The sequence below is a fragment of the Salmo salar genome, chromosome 04 (assembly GCF_965601325.2).
Source record: "Salmo salar chromosome 04, fSalSal1, whole genome shotgun sequence".
In the NCBI taxonomy this organism is placed as follows: Eukaryota; Metazoa; Chordata; class Actinopteri; order Salmoniformes; family Salmonidae; genus Salmo; species Salmo salar.
The window spans coordinates 25,720,853-25,744,432 of record NC_138294.1 but is presented as its reverse complement, the minus strand read 5'-3'; the positions used below and the strand labels follow the sequence as shown (position 1 = coordinate 25,744,432).

Genomic DNA, 23,580 nt, shown 5'->3' with positions numbered 1-23,580 from the left:
ATCTACACTGGCGTTGCTTACCAAGAAGACAGTGAATGTTCCTGAGTGGCCGAGTTACAGTTTTAACTGTCGCCTCTGGTCCTGGCCTGCTCGGTGGTGTCGTCCCCTGGGACCTTGGCTGCACCCGTCTGGGTCTTGGAATCCAAGATGGCCACCCAGTCTACTCTGTTACCCTCCAGCCAACCACCTACAGGAAGAGGTTAGAAAATAGACTTTACAAACATGGCAGAGAACTCTACACAGAGTTTTTTTTGTCAATTACCTGGTCAAGTTCATACATAGTTTTTTTATGTAAACATAAATTGTATTGATTTCATTTTATGTAAGTGCGCCCCTATTCCCATTGAAGTATATCTATTATGTTCTGTATACGTATGTCTCCCTTACCTTGCTTCCCCATCTTTAGTCCACTCAGCAGATCAATGCTCTCTGGTCCGTCCTCTATCATCTCCTCTTTGACCAGCAACAGATCAGGCTTCCCATCCTCCATGTCTACTGACTGTAAGAGATAGAGTGAGAGGATGTTGGATCAAGAAATCTGGTATGAGCAACCTGCTCTGGAGCATCTTCTCATTGGACAATGAAGGACTGCTAAGAGTACTATGCAAACATGTTTGTTGATTTTATTACTTTTTTCAAAGGTATGATCCCACACTTAAGACAAAATGTATCAAGACCTGACCTAATACCATTCAGACAGTAGTTCACAGTTGGCTCACCTCAGTAAGACTGACTGTGTGTGTGTTCCTGTTCTGCTCGGCCGACTCCTCTGTGGGTTCAGGACGAGGTGTAGTCTGGTTATCCTCCATGTCCATGGTCCCCTCTGGGTTCCCCAGACCCTCCTCACATCCCTCCTCCTTCACCAGCAGCACCTCTGGACCCTCCTCCACCTGGAAGAGACAGGTGTATCAGGTTACACAGACATACACTTCCTCAGGTACATACACACACAGATAAACACACTTTCAACATGGAGAATGACTTCATTGTTGTTAAACCCATCATGGTGGACATAAATATGATGTTGTGGGTAAATATGAGTCAGCTATTAGTCAAAAGTAACCAACAGACAAACCTGACTAAACTATTTTGACGTGTACAGTAGGTGTTTGTTAGTGTGTGGGTACGTGTAGGTATATTTAGGAAGTGTATATTGGTTATAACGTGTTTTCAGGTGTATGCACAATAGGGTGAAAGCAGATGCGATGTATACAAAAGAGAGTCTCAATTATTTTTAAAAGTAGTAGAATGAAAAGTCCCATTTTGTTTTTATTAAACAAAACTAATTTTAAATACACCATATGAAAACCACACATGCACATGTTTCTACTACAAATCTGCTTGATAAACTGCATTCATTTTCTCAACAAGTGTCTTGGCGAAAAAATTCAGTTGTTGAATGGAAGTAATGCAATAGGCATTTGTGAACATAATTTAGCATACACAGTTCAAGCACAATATATAACCTTATAGAAATTAAGTAGTGCCTTCAGAAAGTATTCACACCCCTTTACTTTTTCCACATTTTGTTGTGTTACAAAGTGGGATTAAAATGAATAATTGTATTTTTTTGTCAATGATCAACACAAAATGTCAGAGGAAGAAAAATTCTAACAGAATTTCTTTTCAAAGATTTAAAAAATAACACTCTTGATTAGTATTCAAACCCTGAGTCAATACGTTAGACTATTTAGGCTTATATATGCCTCATACACGGAGTGTACAAAACATTGACACCTTACTAATATTGAGTTGCGCGCCCGCGCCCCCCCCCCCCCCCTTTGCCCTCAGAACAGCCTCAATTTGTCAGGGTATGGACTCTACAAGGCGTCGAAAGCGTTCCACAGGGATGCTGGCCCATGTTGACGCCAATGCTTCCTACAGATCTGTCAAGTTGGCTGGATGTCATTTGGGTGGTGGACCCTTATTCAAACACATGGAAAACTGCTGAGCGTTAAAAATCCAGCAGCGTTGCAGGTCTCGACACAAGCCGGTGCGCCTGGCACCTAATACCATGCCCCTTTCAAAGGGACTTAGATCTTTTGTCTTGCTCATTCACCCTGTGAATGGCACACATACACAATCCATTTCTCAATTGTCTTAACGCTTAAAAGTCCTTCTTTAACCTGTCTCCTCCCCTTCATCTACACTGATTGAAGTGGATTTAAAAAGTCATATCAATAAGTGTTCATAGCTTTCACCTGGTCAGTCTATGTCATGAAAAGAGCAGGTGTTCTTAATGTTTTGTGCACTCAGTGTATATCACATTGTCTGGATGCAATATTCAACACTGAAATCTGTTAACTCTCCTTATTTCAAATGATATTTTCTGATGACAATGAAAATTAATCTTTGTCTTTAATGCAGTGTTTGATCTAAACATCAGAAGCTACTGAGGGGAATGGTTGATTTCTATGTTATAGAGTGGAATGGTTTTCTGATGGTGTATTCTGAGGTAGCTCCTATCTGAGAACCTCTTCCCGCAGTGAGTACAGGCGAACGGCCTTTTGGCCACGTGGCCCTCCAGGTGCATCTTCAGCTGGTGCTGGCAGGAGAATCTCATCTCACAATGGGGTCAGCTGTAGGGTTTCTCCCCTGTGTGTACCCTCTGGTGGATCTCCACCTTCTGGAGGCAGCTGAAGCCTTTGTTGCAGAACATGCAGAGGAACCGTTTCTCTTTACTATTGCCTGATGTTGCTCCCCCTCCCCTCCCATTGGCCCTTTGAGTTCAATATCTGATCGAAAAGGACGTGGCCGTGTGAATCGGAAGGTCCCATCGACGTGGACACTGGCTCGCGATCCCTGAGTGTGTGTAAAGGGGAGTGGGTCGTGACATTTGGATTTGTCTCTAAACTTTCCCTGTAATCTAAGTAATCTCTTCCTTGTGAGTATCATTCTCGTGAGTCTGGTCTACATTCCATGTCAGAGGAGCGTCACCCTCCACTTTCACAGTCACCTCATCTACGATCAGACTTTCCCCTTTCTTATCCGGTAAGTACTCTGAGCCGGGAGCAGGAGGATAGCGCAGTGGCCCCTTCCCCAGTCTCTCTGGGTCTGATCTGTGGTCAGATCCTGTGTGTTACAGTTAAAGTATCCGTGTCTATCTCTGACTTGAGGATTCTGTGTCGGACCCTGGGCGGCGCTGGGGTGATGGTGGGGGGGGGGGGGTCCTTTGTGGCTACATGGTCTCTTTAACCACTCAAGTCTGGGTGTCTTTGCTGTGCCATGGGTCCTCCTCTCCAGCTTGACCCCAGGACCTGCAGCCTCTGCATCTGCAGACTGACACAAGAGAGAGGAGGTTATTACACAAGAGAGAGGAGGTTATTACCGGTACATGAGTTGAACAGGATAACAATGTCCTAGGGAAGTCTCACAAGCTCCCTTATGGCAGATACATGAGGATGTATATGTAAGACTGTGAAAACCTGAGGGGAGCCTTGCGGTAGTAAACGGCCACATTTGATTTACAATGTAACGAATATTTAATGCAACACTATTACACTAACCTCTATCATGATAACATGCTGGGTTGAGGTTCCACTGCCCTCATCAACAGTGATTGGTTGGTCATCTCTCCATGTAGTGTGTCCCGCTGGCTTCACAAAGCTCCTGTGGCCTCCAGTGAGATGTCCTTCACCTGAGAAAGTGATTGAGGGTTAAAGAGGTGGTTAGTTTAGCTACTGTCAATGCTTAATGGTATATTATACACTATTGACATGGACTACAATTGGCAAGGATGTAAGGTAACACTTCTCATAAGTTCTTGAAATACTATTGATGTATTATGTTCCATGCATCACATTGTTTTCATTGAGTAAATACTAAGAAATACAGTAAATCAAGAATTTAGTTAGAATAAAATATTGGGTCGTTCCATTTAATTTCAATCACACCTTTTAATTTGGACTAAACTTTTATACACATTTGCCCATGATAGAAGTAGTCAGAAATGAACTGTTCTGAGAAAGTAGCTGATTTTACGCATTTTTAGATCATTGACGTTAATGGTAAAAAAAACAAAAAAAAGTTACTTGCTATTTAAAAAAAAAGAAGATGTAATTTCGAAATTATAAAATAGTTTGACAACCCTGTTTGTAAGCTTTTAAATTACATAAAACTCAATCTATATATTTTACAGTGATTCAGACATGGATGTCTCATGGTGGGGTATGCAAAACGGTTCAACTTTGAGCACATCTATCTCCGAAATACTTTCTGACCACTTCTACCATGAGCAAATATGTATAGATAGTATCATTCAACTGAAAAGGTGTTTGGTCAAAAAGTGATTGAAATCAAATGGAACAACCCAATATCATAAACAGATTCTTGATTTACTGCATTATCTATTATTTACTCACTTAAAACAATGTGATACATGGAACAAAATCAATAGAGCTATAAATAATGGTTTCTTTTGGTTAAGCACATTTGGGGATAGCTTTTGTGCAAGATAGCTAAGTAATCAGGTGAATTATTGCGTAGTATCCAAAAACAGACCAAGATCCAATTCTGGTTAACCATATGTGTTAACACATGCACAGAGCTATATGAACAGACAGTCCCCGCAGCCTCTTGCCTTGCAAAATGTACCTCTTGCCATTCCTCTGTATCGGTCGAGGATATTGACACTACTGGGACGACGCGCTCTCGTGCCACCTTCAGTTCAAGTAGCTGTAGTTTCCTCCTCAATCCCGTTTTCTTTCTGGCTTTGAATTACTTCTAAACGAAACATTGCATATTCGTCGTCTACGAGTTTACAGATCTCTGCCACAGCTGCATTCGCTAGCACCTCCATAATGGAGGCTATTTGAGTGTGAAAAACCACAGTCAGCCATTGTTAGATTACGTTTGCAGCTAGCGTTACCTAGACAATATCAACCAAGTCCTATCTCCAACGCAAATTAAAGACTGCCTGGGTCGAGTATGTGATGCTGTGCAGTTAAATTAGTCATATGTTGAGTTCCATCATGTTAATAAATGTCCAAATAAAAAACGCTAACGTGAAAATTGTAAACGGTCAACGCTTCCTTCCGTTTGCTACTTCTTCGGTGAGGTTTTGTGGCGAATTTCAAGCATAATATGTAGTTCCCCCACCAACTGGACGGGGTGAAAAAATGCAAAATAAAATGTAATTCCATGGGGGAAGGGAAAATAACATTCCACACAAACAAAAAATCTCTACTCCTTCAGTCATTTAAAAATCTAAATACCCTGCTAAGGCTCTGGGGCCTGAGATCGCATGAGACAGCACTCCATCCCAACGGACACATGATGTCATTATGTCTTATAATGGTCATATTCTGGAAAACAATGTCATATGACCAAAATATTACTATAAGACCTTTTTTCATTTTTTTTATTGGATTTCGGCTGATTGGACACTTTTTAAAGAGATTCACCAGTACTTTTGTATAACTTTTTGCCAGTAGTTCTGAAACTAGCATGTGGTCACCGAAAAGTACTACTAAGTCACATATGTCCAGATATGTGTACCACGTCATTTCTCCCTCTCTCTCTGCTGTGTCCACCGACCCATTGGGCCTGCCCTGCAACCTCATTGGATAATGCTGCGAGGGGCTGAAGTACATTCGCTAGAACTTGAATTGCTAGGGGGCTGGCCCAGGTGGGGGGAAATGAAACAACTTCAAGAAAACAGTTGCTTCAAGACTGGGGATTTCATGGCTAATTGAGGTAAGGCAGTAACTCTGCACATAGATTATGCATGTATGAACTACTCATTGACACATCCAGCCCAAAGCGGGAGGTTTGAAAAATACACTACATGGCTAAATGTATGGCCCTTCAAATGAGTGGATTCTGCTATTTCAGCCACAACAATTGCTGACAGGTGTATAAAACCGAGCACACATCCACGACAAACATTGGCAGTAAAATGGCCTGTACTTAAGAGTTCAGTAACTTTCAACGTGGCACCATCATAGGATGCCACCTTTCTAACAAGTCAGTTCATCAGATTCCTATGGAACATCTTCTGATTAGGCAATGAGGGATTGCTATGAGTACTACGCATACAAGTTAATTGATTTGATGACTTCACACTCTTTAATGTTTTTTAAAATTTATTCCACACTTAAGACAAAATAATCAAGACCTGACCCAATACCATTCAGACAGCAGTTCACAGTGAGCTCACCTCAGTGAGACTGTGTGGGGTCCTGTGCTGCTCAGCTGGTTCCTCTGTGGGTTCAGGAGAAGATGTAGTCTGGTTGTCCTCCATGACCATGGTCCCCTCAGTGTTCCACAGACCCTCCTCACACCCCTCCTCCTTCACCAGAAGCACCTCTGGACCCTCCTCCTGAAAGAGAAAGGTGATACAGATTTACACAGACATACACTTCCTCAGGTATGTACACACAGATAATAAACACACTTTCAACATGGAGTGTTTACCCATCCCCACTATGTTTGAGTCCTATACTGTACTTACAGAATTACTTCATTGTTGTTAAACCCATCATGGTGGACATAAATATCAAAATAGACTAAACTATTTTGACATGTAGAGTAGGTGTTTGTTAGTGTGTGGATACATGTAGGTATATTTAGTAAGTGTATATTGGTTATAACGTGCTGTTAGGTGTATACAGAATAGGGTGAGATCAGATGCGATGTATACTAAAGAGTCAATTATTTTAAAAAGTAGTAGAATGAAAAGTCACATTTTGTTTTTATTAAACAAAACTAATTTTAAATACACCATATGAAAACCAAACATGCACATGTCTCCACTACAAATCTGCTTGATAAACTGCATTCATTTTCTCATTAAAAGGTTATTGGGGAAATAAATGCAGCAGTTGAATGGAAGTTATGAAATAGGCATTTGTGAACATAATTTAGCCTACTAACACAAAATATCATCTTTACTTTTTCCAAATTTTGTTGTTAAAAACCTCTCTAGGGCCAGTGGGACGATTTCGTCCCACCTACGTAACAGTCAGTGGAATCCCGTGGCGCGTTATTCAAATACCTTAGAAATGCTATTACTTCAATTTCTCAAACATATGACTATTTTACACCATTTTAAAGACGAGACTCTCGTTAATCTAACCACACTGTCCGATTTCAAAAAGGCTTTACAACGAAAGCAAACCATTAGATTGTCAGCAGAGTACCCAGCCAGAAATAATCAGACACCCATTTTTCAAGCTAGCATATAATGTCGCATAAACCCAAACCACAGCTAAATGCAGCACTAACCTTTGATGATCTTCATCAGATGACAATCCTAGGACATTATGTTATACAATACATGCATGTTTTGTTCAATCAAGTTCATATTTATATCAAAAACCCGCTTTTTACATTAGCATGTGACGTTCAGAACTAGCATACCCACCGCAAACTTCCGGTGAATTTACTAAATTACTCACGATAAACATTCACAAAAAACACAATTATTTTAAGAATTATAGATACAGAACTCCTTTATGCACTCGCTATGTCCGATTTTAAAATAGCTTTTCGGTGAAAGCACATTTTGCAATATTCTGAGTCGATAGCCCGGCATCACAGGGCTAGCTATTTAGACACCCACCAAGTTTAGCCCTCACCAAAGTCAGATTTACTATAAGAAAAATGTTATTACCTTTCCTGTTCTTCGTCAGAATGCACTCCCAGGACTTCTACTTCAATAACAAATGTTGGTTTGGTTCAAAATAATCCATAGTTATGTTCAAATATCCTCTGTTTTGTTCGTGCGTTCAAGACACTATCCGAAGTGTAAAGAAGGGTAACGCGCCCGACGCGTTTCGTGACAAAAAAAAATCTAAATATTCCATTACCGTACTTCGAAGCATGTCAACCGCTGCTTAAAATCCATTTTTATGCCATTTTTCTCGTAAAAAAGCGATAATATTCCGACCGGGAATCTGTGTTTTAGCTCAAAGAGAGAGAAAATAAAAACATGAGGTCGCCCCGTGCACGCGCCTCAGTCTGATGGTCCTCTGATAGACCACTTACCAAAGGCGCTAATGTTTTTCAGCCAGCGGCTGGAATTACATCATTCAGCTTTTTCCCGGGTTCTGAGAGCCTATGGGAGCCGTAGGAAGTGTCACGTTACAGCAAAGATCCTACGTTTTCAATAAACAGAGCCAAGAAGCCCAAGGAATGGTCAGAGAGGGCACTTCCTGTTTGGAATCTTCTCAGGTTTTTGCCTGCCATATGAGTTCTGTTATACTCACAGACACCATTCAAACAGTTTTAGAAACTTTAGGGTGTTTTCTATCCAAAGCCAATATTTATATGCATATTCCAGTTTCTGGGCAGTAGTAATAACCAGATTAAATTGAGTATGTTTTTTATCCGGCCGTGTAAATACTGCCCCCTAGCCCTAACAGGTTAAAGTGGAATTAAAATTGATTTAATTGTCCTTTTTTTCTCCAACGATCTACACAATACTCTAATGTCAAAGTGTAAGAAAAATGTAACATTTGTAAGTAATAAAATGAAAAATAAAACTAATATCTTGATTAGATAAGTATTCAACCCCTGAGTCAATACATGTTAGAATCAAACACATTATATAACACTTGTTCAAAGCATTGACACCTTCCTAATATTGAGTTGCACCCTTTTTGCCCTCAGAACAGCCTCAATTTGTTGGGGTATGGACTTTACAAGATGTCATGTTTTCCACAGGGATTCTGGCCCGTGTTGACTCCAATTCTTCCTACAAGTGGGCTGGATGTCCGTTGGGTGGTGGACCATTCTTGATACACACAGAAAACTGTTGAGCGTAAAAAATCCAGCAGCGTTGCAGTTTTTGACACAAACCGGTGCGCCTGTCATCTACAGTTGAAGTCGGAAGTTTACATACACCTTAGCCAAATACATTTAAACTCAGTCTTCACAATTCCTGACATTTAATCCTAGTAAAAATTCCCTGTCTTAGGTCAGTTAGGATCACCACTTTATTTTAAAAATGTGAAATGTCAGAATAATAGTAGAAATAACGATTTATTTCAGCTTTTATTTCTTTCATCACATTCCCAGTGGGTCAGAAGTTTACATACACTAAATTAGTATTTGGTAGCATTGCCTTTAAATTGTTGAACTTGGGTAAAACGTTTTGGGTAGCCTTCCACAAGCTTCCCACAATAAGTTGGGTCAATTTTGGCCCATTCCTCATGACAGAGCAGGTGTAACTGAGTCAGGTTTGTTGGCCTCCTTGCTCGCACATGCTTTTTCCAGTTCTGCCCACACATTTTCTATAGGATTGAGGTCAGGGCTTTGTGATGGCCACTCCAATACCTTGACTTTGTTGTCCTTAAGCCATTTTGCCACAACTTTGGAAGTATGCTTGGGGTCATTCATTTTCCATTTGGAAGACCCATTTGCAACCAAGCTTTTACTTCATGAATGATGTCTTGAGATGTTGCGTCAATATATCCACATAATTTTCCTACCTCACGATGCCATCTATTTTGTGAAGTGCACCAGTCCCTCCTGCAGCAAAGCACCCCCACAACATGATGCTGCCACCCCCGTGCTTCACGATTGGGATGGTGTTCTTCGGCTTGCAAGCATCCCCCTTTTTCCTCCAAACATAACGATGGTCATTATGGCCAAACTTCTATTTTAGTTTCATTAGACCAAAGGACATTTCTCCACAAAGTACGATCTTTGTCCCCATGTGCAGTTGCAAACCGTAGTCTGGCTTTTTTATGGTGGTTTTGGAGCAGTGGCTTCTTCCTTGCTGAGCGGCCTTTCAGGTTATGTCGATATAGGACTCGTTTTACTGTGGATATAGATACTTTTGTACCCGTTTCCTCCAGCAGCTTCACAAGGTTCTTTGGTATTGTTCTGGGATGGATTTGCACTTTTCGCACAAAAGTACGTTCATCTCTAGGAGATAGAACACGTCTCCTTACTGAGCGGTTTGATGGCTGCGTGGTCCCATGGTGTGTATACTTGCGTACTATTGTTTGTACAGATGAACGTGGTACCTTCAAGCATTTGGAAATTGCTCCCAAGGATGAACCAGACTTGTGGAGGTCTACAATTTTTTTCTGAGGTCTTTGCTGATTTCTTTTGATTTTCCCATGATGTCAAGCAAAGAGACACTGAGTTTGAAGGTAGGCCTTGAAATACATCCACAGGTACACCTCCAATTGACTCAAATTATGTCAAAAAGCCTATCAGAAGCTTCTTAAGCCATGACATCATTTTCTGGAATTTTCTAAGCTGTTAAAAGGCACACTCAATTTAGTGTATGTAAACTTCTGACCCACTGGAATTGTGATACAGTGAATTATAAGTGAAATAATCTGTCCGTAAACAATTGTTGGAAAAATGACTTGTATCATGCACAAACCGACTTGCCAAAACTATAGTTCGTTTACAAGAAATTTGTGGAGTGGTTGAAAAACGAGTTTCAATGACTCCAACCTAAGTGTATGTAAACTTCCGACTTCAACTGTACTACCATACCCCTTACAAAGGCACTTAAATATTCTGTCTCACCCAACCACCCTCTGAATGGCACACATATACGATACATGTCTCAATTGTGTCAAGGCTTAACAATCCTTCTTTAACCTGTCTACTCCTCCATCAACACTGATTGAAGTGGATTTAGAAAGTGACATCAATAAGGGATCAAAGCTTTCACCTGTATTCACCTGGTCAGTCTGTCATGGAAAGAGCAGGTATCCTTCATGTTTTGTACACTCATTTACATTACATTTACATTTAAGTCATTTAGCAGACGCTCTTATCCAGAGCGACTTACAAATTGGTGCATTCACCTTATGATATCCAGTGGAACAACCACTTTACAATAGTGCATCTAAATCTTTTAGGGGGGGGTTAGAAGGATTACTTTATCCAATCCTAGGTATTCCTTAATGAGGTGGGGGGGTTTCAGGTGTCTCCGGAAGGTGGTGATTGACTCCGCTGTCCTGGCGTCGTGAGGGAGCTTGTTCCACCATTGGGGTGCCAGAGCAGCGAACAGTTTTGACTGGGCTGAGCAGGAACTGTGCTTCCTCAGAGGTAGGGAGGCGAGCAGGCCAGAGGTGGATGAACGCAGTGCCCTTGTTTGGGTGTAGGGCCTGATCAGAGCCTGAAGGTACGGAGGTGCCGTTCCCCTCACAGCTCCGTAGGCAAGCACCACTCAGTGTATATCACACAATGTCTGGATGCAATATTCTACCAAGGAATATTCAACTCTGAAATCTGTTACTCTGGTTATTCCAAATTATTTTCTGTTGATAATAATGAAAATTAATCTTTGTCTTTAATGCAGTGTTTGATCTAAACATCAGAGGCTATAGAGTGGAATGTTTTTTCTACTGGTGTATTCTGAGGTAGCTCCTCTCTGACAACCTCTTCCCGCATTGCGTAGAGGTGAACCGCCTTTCACCCGTGTGGCCCTTCAGGTGCATCTTCAGCTGGTGCTGGCTGGAGAATCTGTTCTCACACTGAGATCAGCTGCATTATTTCTCCCCTGTGTGGACCCTCTGGTGTCTCTTCAGGTGACCAGCCTGAGCGAAGCGCATGTGACACTGGGTACAGCCGAATGGTTTCTCCCCTGTGTGGACCCTCTGGTGCTTCTTCAGGTTGCCAGCCTCAGCGAAGCGCGTATGACACTGGGTACATCCGAAGGGTTTCTCCCCTGTGTGGACCCTCTGGTGGATCTCCACCTTCTGGGGGCAGCTGAAGCCTTTGTTACAGAACATGCATAAGAACCGTTTCTCTTTACTTTTGCCTGATGTTGCTCCTCTACCCCGTGCCTTGGCCTTTTGGCCCTTTGAGTTCAATACCTGATCGAAAAGGACGCAGTCCTGTGACTTCGAAGGTCCCATCGACGTGGACACTGACTCATGATCCCTGACCGTGTGTAAAGGGGAGTGGGTTGTGACATTTGGATTTGTCTCTAAGCTTTCCCTGTAATTTAAGAAATCTCTGCCTTGTGAGTGTCCTCCTAAGTGAGTCTTATCTACATTCCGTGTCAGAGGAGCGTCGCCCTCCACTTTCACAGTGACTTCATCTATGACTAGAACCTCCCCTTTCTTATCTAGGCACCCTTCAGAGTAAACACTACTACGGTAGGGGTTCCAGTCCCCTCTAGACAGATCAGTCTGTGTCTCTAAGCCCAAGGGCATGATGCCAGGGTCCATCTCTGTAGTGTAAGAAGACAGATCATTGCCAGTCTCTAATGCATCACCTGAATCCCGAAGGGAATGAACAGTCCTCGGGCTTGGGTTACCGTAAGGTAAATACTCTGAGCCAGGAGCAGGAGGACAGCCCAGTCTCCCCTGCCCCAGTCTCTCTGGGTCTGATCTGTGGTCAGATCCTGTGTGTAAGAGCCTGTGTGTTACAGTTAAAGTCTTGGTGTCTGTCTCTGACTTGAGGACGGCGTTCTGCGTTCCACTGACCTCCGTGATTCTGTGTCGGGTCCTGGGCGGCGCTAGGGCGATGGTGGGGGGGTCCTTTGTGGCTACATGGGGCACTACAGCCGCTCGAGTCTCGGTGTCTCTGCTGTGCCATGGGTCCTCCTCTCTTTCAGACCTCTCCAGCTTGACCCCAGAACCTGCAGCCTCTGCATCTGCAGACTCACACAAGAAGAGAAGGTTATTACCGGTACATGAGTTGAATTGTATAACAATGTCCTAGGGAAGTCTCACAAGCTCCCCTATGGAAGATAAATGTACATTTACATTTAAGTCATTTAGCAGACGCTCTTATCCAGAGCGACTTATAAATGTCAAATCAAATGAAATTTCATTAGTCACATGCGCCGAATACAACAGGGGTAGACCTTACAGTGAAATGCTTACTTACGAGCCCCTAATCAATAATAGAGTTAAGAAATAAAAGTAACATGTCATTAAAGAGCAGCAGTAAAATAACAATTGCGATCACAGGGGAGTACCGGTACAGAGTCAATGTGCGGGGGCACCGGTTAGTATGTACATGTAGGTAGAGTTAAAGTGACTATCCATAAATGATAACAGAGAGTAGCAGCGGTGGAAAAGAGGGGGAGGGGGGGGCAATGCAAATAGTCTGGGTAGCCATTTGATTAGATGTTCAGGAGTCTTATGGCTTGGGGGTAGAAGCTGTTTAGAAGCTTCTTGGACCTAGATTTGGCGCTCCGGTACCGCTTGCCATGCGGAAGCAGAGAGAACAATCTATGACTGGGGTGGCTGGAGTATTTTTAGGGCCTTCCTCTGACACCGCCTGGTATAGAGGTCCTGGATGGCAGGAAGCTTGGCCACAGTGATGTACTGGTCCGTTCGCACTACCCTCTGTAGTGCCTTGCGGTTGGAGGCCGAGCAGTTGCCATACCAGGCAGTGATGCAACCAGTCAGGATGCTCTCGATAGTGCAGCTGTAGAACCTTTTGAGGATCTGAGGACCCATGCCAAATCTTTTAAGTCCCCTGAGAGGGAATAGATTTTGTAGTGCCCTCTTCACGACTGTCTTGGTGTGCTTGGACCATGTTAGTTTGTTGGTGATGTGGACACCAAGGAACTTGAAGCTCTCAACCTGCTCCACTGCAGCCCCATTGATGAGAATGGGGGCGTGCTCTGTCCTCTTTTTCCTGTAGTCCACAATCATCTCCTTTGTCTTATTCGTGTTGAGGGAGAGGTTGTTGTCCTGGCACCACACGGCCAGGTCTCTGACATCCTCCCTGTAGGCTGTGTCGTCGTTGTCGGTGATCAGGCCTACCACTGTTGTGTCATCAGCAAACTTAATGATGGTGTTCGAGTCCTGCCTGGCTGTGCAATCATGAGTGAACAGGGAGTACAGGAGGGGACTGAGCACGCACCCCTGAGTGGCTCCTGTGTTGAGGATCAGCGTGGCGGATGTGTTATTACCTACCCTTACCACCTGGGGGGCGGCCCGTCAGGAAGTCCAGGATCCAGTTGCAGAGGGATGTGTTTAGTCCCAGGGTCCTTAGCTTATTGATGAGCTTTGAAGGCACTATGGTGTTGAACGCTGAGCTGTAGTCAATGAATAGCATTCTCACAAACAGATGTTCCTTTTGTCCAGGTGGGAAAGGGAAGTGTGGAGTGCAACAGAGATTGCATCATCTGTGGATCAGTTGGGGCAGTATGAAATTGGAGTGGGTCTAATATTTCTGGGATAATGGTGTTGATGTGAGCCTTGACCAGCCTTCTCAAAGCACTTCATGGTGACAGACGTGAGTGCTACGGGTCGGTAGTCATTTAGGCAGGTTACCTTAGTGTTCTTGGGCACAGGCACTATGGTGGTCTGCTTAAAATATGTTGGCATTACAGACTAGGACAGGGAGAGGTTGAACATGTCAGTGAAGACACTTGCCAGTTGGTCAGTGCATGCTCGCAGTACACATCCTGGTAATCCGTCTGGTCCTGCGGCCTTGTGAATGTTGACCTGTTTAAAGGTCTTACTCACATCGGCTGCGGAGAGAGTGATCACACTGTCTTCCGGAACAGCTGGTGCTCTCATGCATGTTTCAGTGTTATTTGACTCGAAGCGAGCATAGAAGTAGTTTAGCTCATCTGGTAGACTCGTGTCACTGGGCAGCTCTCGGCTGTGCTTCCCTTTGTAGTCTGTAATGGTTTGCAAGCCCTGCCACATCCGACTAGAGCCAGAGCCGGTGTAGTATTCAATCTTAGTCCTGTATTGACGCTTTGCCTGTTTGATGGTTCGTTGGAGGGCATAGCGGGATTTCTTATAAGCTTCCCGGTTAGAGTCCCACTCCTTGAAAGCGGCAGCTCTAGCCTTTAGCTCAGTGCAGATGTTGCCTGTAATCCATGGCTTCTGGTTGGGGTATGTACGTACGGTCATTGTGGGGACGACGTCATCAATGAATGAAGCCAATGACTGATGTGGTGTACTCCTCAATGCCATCGGAGGAATCCCGGAACATATTCCAGTCAGTGCTGGCAAAACAGTCCTGTAGCTTAGCATCTGCTTCATCTGACCACTTTTTTATTGATCTATTCACTGGTGCGTCCTGCTTTAATTTTTGCTTGTAAGCAGGAATCAGGAGGATAAAATTATGGTCAGATTTGCCAAATGGAGGGCAAGAGAGAGCTTTGTATGTGTCTCTGTGTATGGGGTAAAGGTGGTCCAGAGTTTTTTCCCCTCTGGTTGCACATTTAACATGCTAATAGAAATTTGGTCAAACGCATTTAAGTTTCCCTGCATTAAAGTCCTAGGAGCGCCACCTCTGGGTGAGCGTTTTCTTGTTTGCTTATGGCCGAATACAGCGCATTCAATGCTGTCTTAGTGCCAGCCTCAGTCTGTGGTGGTATGTAAACAGTGATGAAAAATACAGATAAACTCTCTAGGTAGATGGTGTCTACAGCTTATCATGAGATACTCTACCTCAGGCAAGCAATAGTTTGAGACTTCCTTAGATAACGTGCACCAGCTGTTAATTACGAAAATACATAGTCCACCACCCCTCGTCTTACCAGACGTCGCAGTTCTAGCCTACCGGTACAGTGTATATCCAGCCAGCTGTATGTTGATAGTGTCGTCGTTCAGCCACGACTCCGTGAAGCATAAGATATTACAGTTTTGAATGTCCCGTTGGTAGTTTAATCTTCCGCGTAGGTCATCGATTTTATTCTCCAAAGATTGCACGTTTGCTAACAGAATGGAAGGAGGTGGGGATTTATTCAATCGCCTACAAATTCTCAGAAGGCAGCCCGTCCTCTGGCCCCTTTTTCTCCGCCTCCTCTTCACGCAAATCACAGGGATCTGGGCCTGTTCCCGAAAAAGCAGTATATCATTCGCGTTGGACTCGATAAAGGAAAAAAAGGATTTTGCCAGTCCGTGGTGAGTAATCGCAGTCCTGATGTCCAGAAGTTATTTTCAGTCATAAGAGACAATATGTACAAAATAAGTTAAAAACAATGCAAATAAACAAACAAAAAAACTTTTGGTTGGGGACATGTAAAACGTCAGCCTTCTTTTCTGGTGCCATTTTCGATGTACATGTTATACAGTGAACACCTGAGGGGAGCCTTACTTAAATAAATGGCCACATTTGATTTACAATGTAACTGTAATGTTTAATGCAACACTATTACACTAACCTCTATCACGATAACGTGCTGGGTTGAGGTTCCCCTCCCCTCATCAACAGTGATTGGTTGGTCATCTATCCATGTATTGTGTCCTGCTAGCTTCACAAAGCTCCTTTGGCCTCCAGTGAGATGTCCTTCACCTGAGAAAGTGATTGGGGGTTAAAGAGGTGGTTAGTTTAGCTACTGTCAATGCTTAATGGTATATTATACACTATTGACATGGTCTAAAATTGGCAAGGATATAACTTTTTGATTTTCATGCATGTTAACATTAGAAGCCTCCTCCTTAAGTTTGTTTTATTCACTGCTTTAGCACACTCTGCCAACCCGGATGGCCTAGCCGTCTCTGAATCCTGGCTTAGGAAGACCACCAAAAACTCTGAAATCTCCATCCCTAACTACAACATTTTCAGACAAGATAGAACGGCCAAAGGGGGCGGTGTTGCAATCAACTGCAGAGATAGCCTGCAGAGTTCTGTCCTACTATCCAGGTCTGTACCCAAACAATTTGAACTTCTACTTTTAAAAATCCACCTCTCTAAAGCATATAATTATTGGCTTTGGATAGAAAACACCCTAAAGTTTCTAAAACTGTTTGAATGGTGTCTGTGAGTATAACAGAACTCATATGGCAGGCAAAAACCTGAGAAGATTTCATGCAGGAAGTGGCCTGTCTGACAAGGTGTTGTTGTTCTTGCCTCTGTTTATTGAAGAGTCAGGATCTTAGCTGTAACGTGACACTTCCTACGGCTCCAATAGGCTCTCAGAGCCCGGGAAAAAGCTGAACGATGTCGAGGCAGCCCCAGGCTGAAACACATAATCACTTTTGCCAAGTGGCAGATCAGAGGACAAAGGAATTAGGCGCGTGCCCGAGTCGACCCCATGCTGTATTTTCTTTCGGCTGTTTACCGAATTGCAGATTCCCGGTCGGAATATTATCGCTTTTTTACGAGAAAAATGGCATAAAAATTGATTTTAAACAGCGGTTGACATGCTTCGAAGTACGGTAATGAAATATTTAGAAATCTTTTGTCACGAAATGCGCCGTGCGCGTGACCCTTATTTACCATTCGGATAGTGTCCTGAACGCACGAACAAAACGCCGCTGTTGGAACATAACTATGGATTATTTTGGACCAAACCAACATTTGTTATTGAAGTAGAAGTCCTGGGAGTGCATTCTGACGAAGAACAGGAAAGGTAATCAAACTTTTCTAATAGTAAATCTGATTTTGGTGAAGGCTAAACTTGCTGGGTGTCTAAATAGCTAGCCCTGTGATGCCGGGCTATCTACTTAGAATATTGCAAAATGTGCTTTCACCGAAAAGCTATTTTAAAATCGGACATATCGAGTGCATAGAGGAGTTCTGTATCTATAATTCTTAAAATAATTGTTATGCTTTTTGTGAACGTTTATCGTGAGTAATTTAGTAAATTGTTAGTAAATTCGCCAGAAGTTTGCGGTGGGTATGCTAGTTCTGAACGTCACATGCTAATGTAAAAAGCTGGTTTTTGATATAAATATGAACTTGATTGAACAAAACATGCATGTATTGTATAACATAATGTCCTAGGTGTGTCATCTGATGAAGATCATCAAAGGTTAGTGCTGCATTTAGCTGTCTTCTGGGTTTTTGTGACATTATATGCTAGCTTCAAAAATGGGTGTCTGATTATTTCTGGCTGGGTACTCTGCTGACATAATCTAATGTTTTGCTTTCGTTGTAAAGCCTTTTTGAAATCGGACAGTGTGGTTAGATTAACGAGAGTCTTGTCTTTAAATAGCTGTAAAATAGTCATATGTTTGAGTAATTGAAGTAATAGCATTTCTAAGGTATTTGAAAATCGCGCCACAGGATTCAACTGGCTGTTACGTAGGTGGGACGATTTGGTGCCACCTAGCCCAGAGAGGTTAACACCCCAGCCATCCTACAATCTAAGCTTGATGCCCTCAATCTCACACAAATTATCAATGAACCTTCATACCAGGTACCACCACAAAGCCGTAAACACGGGCACCCTCATAGATATCATCCTAACCAACTTGCCCCCTAAATACACCTCTGCTGTTTTCAACCAAGATCTCAGCGATCACTGCCTCATTGCCTGCATCCGTAATGGGTCAGCGGTCAAACGACCTCCACTCATCACTGTCAAACGCTCCCTGAAACACTTCAGCGAGCAGGCCTTTCTAATCAACCTGGCCCAGGTATCCTGGAAGGATATTGACCTCATCCCTTCAGTAGAGGATGCCTGGTTATTTTTTTAAATGCTTTCCTCACCAACTTAAATAAGCATGCCCCATTCAAGAAATGTTGAACCAGGAACAGATATAGCCCTTGGTTCTCTCCAGACCTGACTGCCCTGAACCAACACAAAAACATCATGTGGCGTTCTGCATTAGCATCGAACAGCCCCCGTGATATGCAACTTTTCAGGGAAGTTAGAAACCAATATATACAGGCAGTAAGAAAAGCCAAGGCTAACTTTTTCAAGCAGAAATTTACTTCCTGCAACACAAACTCAAAAAAGTTCTGGGACACTGTAAAGTCCTTGGAGAATAAGAGCACCTCCTCCCAGCTGCCCACTGCACTGAGGATAGGAAACTCTGTCACCACCGACAAATCCACTATAATTGAGAATTTCAATAAGCATTTTTCTACGGCTGGCCATGCTTACACCTGGCTTCCCCTACCGCGGTCAACAGCACTGCACCCCCCACAGCAACTCGACCAAGCCTTCCCCATTTCTCCTTCTCCCAAATCCAGTCAGCTGATGTTCTGAAAGAGCTGCAAAATCTGGACCCCTACAAATCAGCCGGGCTAGACAATCTGGACCCTTTCTAAAATTATCTTCCGAAATTGTTGCAACCCCTATTACTAGCCTGTTCAACCTCTCTTTCATGTCGTCTGAGATTCCCAAAGATTGGAAAGCAGCTGCAGTCATCCCCCTCTTCAAAGGGGGGGACACTCTTGACCCAAACTGCTACAGACCTATATCTATCCTACCCTGCCTTTCTAAAGTCTTCGAAAGCCAAGTCAACAAACCGATTACCGACCATTTCGAATCCCACCGCACCTTCTCCGCTATGCAATCTGGTTTCAGAGCTGGTCATGGGTGCACCTCAGCCACGCTCAAGGTCCTAAACGATATCTTAACCACCATCGACAAGTAACAATACTGTGCAGCCGTATTCATTGACCTGGCCAAGGCTTTTGACTCTGTCAATCACCACATCCTCATCGGCAGACTTAATAGCCTTGGTTTCTCAAATGATTGCCTCGCCTGGTTCACCAACTACTTCTCTGATAGAGTTCAGTGTGTCAAATCGGAGGGCCTGTTGTCCGGGCCTCTGGCAGTCTCTATGGGGGTGCCACAGGGTTCAATTTTTGGGCCGACTTTTCTCCGTATACATCAATGATGTCGCTCTTGCTGCTGGTGAGTCTCTGATCCACCTCTACGCAGACGACACCATTCTGTATACTTCTGGCCCTTCTTTGGACACTGTGTTAACTACCCTCCAGACGAGCTTCCATGCCATACAACTCTCCTTCCGTGGCCTCCAACTGCTCTTAAACACAAGTAAAAATAAATGCATGCTCTTCAACTGATCGCTGCCTGCACCTGCCCGCCCGTCCAGCATCACTACTCTGGACAGTTCTGACTTAGAATATGTGGACAACTACAAATACCTAGGTGTCTGGTTAGACTGTAAACTCTCCTTCCAGACTCACATCAAACATCTCCAATCCAAAGTTAAATCTAGAATTGGCTTCCTATTTTGCAACAAAGCATCTTTCACTCATGCTGCTAAACATACCCTCGTAAAACTGACCATCCTACCGATCCTCAACTTCGGCGATGTCATTTACAAAATAGCCTCCAATACCCTACTCAATAAATTGGATGCAGTCTATCACAGTGCCATCCGTTTTGTCACCAAAGCCCCATATACTACCCACCACTGCGACCTGTACGCTCTCGTTAGATGGCCCTCACTTCATACTCGTCGCCAAACCCACTGGCTCCAGGGTCATCTACAAGACCCTGCTAGGTAAAGTTCCCCCTTATCTCAGCTCGCTGGTCACCATAGCAGCACCCACCTGTAGCACGCGCTCCAGCAGGTATATCTCTCTGGTCACCCCCAAAGCCAATTCCTCCTTCGGCCGCCTCTCCTTCCAGTTCTCTGCTGCCAATGACTGGAACGAACTACAAAAATCTCTGAAACTGGAAACACTTATCTCCCTCACTAGCTTTAAGCACCAGCTGTCAGAGCAGCTCACAGATTACTGCACCAGTACATAGCCCATCTATAATTTAGCTCAAAGAACTACCTCTTCCCCTACTGTATTTATTTATTTTGCTCCTTTGCACACCATTATTTCTATTTCTACTTTCTTCCACTGCAAATCTACCATTCCAGTGTTTTACTTGCTATATTGTATTTACTTCGCCACCATGGCCTTTTTTGTCTTTACATCCCTTATCTCACCTCATTTGCTCACTTTGTATATACTTATTTTTCAACTATATTATTGACTGTTTATTTTACTCCATGTGTAACTCTGTGTTGTATGTGTCAAACTGCTTGCTTTATCTTGGCCAGGCCGCAATTGTAAATGAGAACTTGTTCTCAACTTGCCTACCTGATTAAATAAAGGTGAAATAAAATAAATACAACATTTACAATTGATTATGTTCCATGCATCACCTTGTTTTAAATTAGTAAATCATGGAAAATGCAGTAAATCAAGTTAGATGATATTGTAGATATGTCTTTCCATTTCATTTCAATTATATTTTGACTGCACAACTTTTAATTTGGACTAAACTTTTATACACATTTGCCCATGATAGAAAGTCAGAAATGAACAGTTCTGAGAAAGTAGCTGATTTGAGCATTTTTAGATAATTGACGTTAATAGTAAAAATAAAAAAAGTCAGTTTAAAATTTAAAAAAGTATTAAATAGTTTGACAACCCTGGTTGTAAGCTTTTAAATTAAATACAATCATTTATATTTTCCAGTGATTTAGACATGGATGTTTCATGGTAGGGTGGGGTATGTAAAACGCGTCAACTTTGAGCACATCTATCTCCTAAATACTTTCTGACCACTTCTACCATGAGCAAATATGTATAGAAAGTATCATTCAAATCAAAAGGGGTGTGGTCAAAAAGTGACTGAAATCAAATGGAACAACCCAAAATCATAAACAGATTCTTGATTTACTGCATTATCTATTATTTACTCACTTAAAACAATGTGATGCATGGAACATAATCGAGCTATAAATATAAACGTTTTGGTTAAGCTCATTTGGGGGTGGCAGACGTGGAACGACCCTATTGCCTACTATCCAAAAATGTACCAAGATCCAATTCTGATTAACACATCTAAAGACACACATGCACAAAGGGGAACGGGGCGGCAGGCACTGAGCTATATGAACCGAGACAGCCCCCGCAGCCTGGGCCTTGCAAAATGTACCTCTTGCCATTCCTCTGTACTGGTCAAGGATCTTGACACGACTGGGAGGACTGGCGAAGACGCGCTCCCGTGCCACCTTCAGTTCCAGTAGCTGTAGTTTCCTTCGCAATGCCCTGTTTTCTTTCTGGCTTTGAGTTATTTCCAAACGAAACACTGCATAGTCGTCGTCTACGAGTTTACATATATTTGCCACGGCTGTATTCGCTAGTACCTCCATGATGGAGGCTATTTGAGCGTGAAAAACCAGACTGTCAGCCATTGTTATCTAACGTTAGCAGCTAACTTTACCTAGACAACATAAACCAAGTCCTGTCTCAAACGCGAATCAAAGACTACCTGGGGCAAGTATGTGATGCTGTGTAGTTAAATTAGTAATATTTTGAGTTCCATGGGTTTAATAAATGTCTAAATAACAATAAAAACGCTCATGTGAAAATGTTAACACGTCAACGCTTACTTCCGTTTACTACTTCTTAGGTGAGGTTTTGTTGCGAATTTCACGCAAAAGGTGTATTGCCGCCACCAACTGGATGGGGTGAAAAAATAGACAAAAGAAAATTACATGATATTATTGAGGAAGGGAAAATAACATTATTCCACAAAAACAAAAAAATACCATTCCAGTCACTCAAACTCAAATACCCTGATAAAGCTCTGGGGCCTGAGAGAGTGAGACCACATGAGACAGTACTCCACACCAACGGGCACATGTCATTATGATGTTATACACTGCTCAAAAAAATAAAGGGAACACTAAAATAACACATCCTAGATCTGAATGAATGAAATAATGTTATTAAATACTTTTTTCTTTACATAGTTGAATGTGCTGACAACAAAATCACACAAAAAGAATCAATGGAAATCCAATTTATCAACCCATGGAGGTCTGGATTTGGAGTCACACTCAAAATTAAAGTGGAAAACCTGCACGGTGTTGGGCTGTAAGCACAACCCTCCCCTGTGGACGTCGGGCCCTCATACCACCCTCATGGAGTCTGTTTCTGACCGTTTGAGCAGACACATGCACATTTGTGGCCTGCTGGAGGTCATTTTGCAGGGCTCTGGCAGTGCTCCTCCTGCTCCTCCTTGCACAAAGGCGGAGGTAGCGGTCCTGCTGCTGGGTTGTTGCCCTCCTCTGGACCTTCCTCGTGGAAGTGACAGGTGATACCCTCAGGTACTTACACACTGGACATTTGACTGGAAGCATTTTAATTTATCTGACATTTGAGAAATGTACCGGACCCATATGCATTGGGTGCATAACCTGATTAGGCGTCCACCCACGGTGCTCAGAATGACAGAAATCACATTCAGACTATGGTCATTCATCTCAATAGAACGTGCATCCTTCTTACCGAATTCCGATGCGCACTTTGAAGATGTTAGAATAACTGTCCACATTGTTACTCTTCTTGTTGGCTGAAGAAAAGTCAAACAGCATTATCATTAGTCTATGTCAATCTACTATCCCCCATAGTAGAAAAGTGTACCTATTCTATTGGTCAGCTTGTCGTTTTGTGCAAGAAAGAAATTGCCTATTCCTAACAGACTCTGGGACAGTTGTGGGACGAAAGATCCCAAAGTCAATCAACCAGTAGGCCTCGGCTACATCAAAACATTTTTTTATAAAAGCAATGAGGCTGATGCAACAGATCAGAACGTTTAGCTTAAAATGTTGATAAACTATCATTTCTTCACATTATAAGCGCAGCAATGTGACAAGGCAGTGTGCAAATTTTCATTCCGTAATGCAATTAGCGGGAAAACACAGCTGTTAAAAGTGCACCGCACATGCGAGTGTTGGTCACTATTACATAGAGATACTGTTTTTAATTCTCAACTGGTAATTGAAGCGCACTTCCCATTCGCCATTCAGTGCATCACACACCACTTGCAGTGTGAGCTGGAGGCATTATGCATTTTGAAAACATACTTAATTGTTTGAAACATTAACGTTTTACTTAATTTTATGAGGCAAGACTTAGGTATATTTAGTAAGTGTATATTGGTTATAAAACGCTGTTGTGTTTATGCAGAAT

The 23,580-nt window shown here is 42.8% G+C and overlaps 1 protein-coding gene across 3 annotated transcripts; it reads right to left on the bottom strand.

Annotated features, from left to right (window-relative positions):
- Positions 1 to 1,241: 1,241 nt before the first annotated feature.
- LOC145878542 (uncharacterized) lies at positions 1,242 to 22,014 on the bottom strand. 3 transcript variants are annotated; one of them, XM_082973882.1, is made up of 6 exons: positions 21,539 to 22,014; positions 16,058 to 16,188; positions 12,402 to 12,571; positions 6,158 to 6,319; positions 3,507 to 3,637; positions 1,242 to 3,279 (listed from the first exon to the last, which is right to left on the bottom strand). In XM_082973882.1, the coding sequence occupies exons 1-3, from the start codon at positions 21,795 to 21,797 to the stop codon at positions 12,476 to 12,478; spliced, it is 486 nt and encodes a 161-aa protein (XP_082830008.1). In that variant the 5' UTR covers positions 21,798 to 22,014; the 3' UTR covers positions 1,242 to 3,279; positions 3,507 to 3,637; positions 6,158 to 6,319; positions 12,402 to 12,475. The 3 variants fall into 3 exon arrangements, 2 of the variants coding, with proteins under 2 accessions (XP_082830008.1, XP_082830007.1); XR_014391978.1 differs by lacking the exon at positions 21,539 to 22,014 and adding an exon at positions 20,152 to 21,529 and having other exon boundaries at positions 6,158 to 12,571; XM_082973881.1 differs by having other exon boundaries at positions 6,158 to 12,571.
- Between the last annotated feature and the right edge of the window lie 1,566 nt (positions 22,015 to 23,580).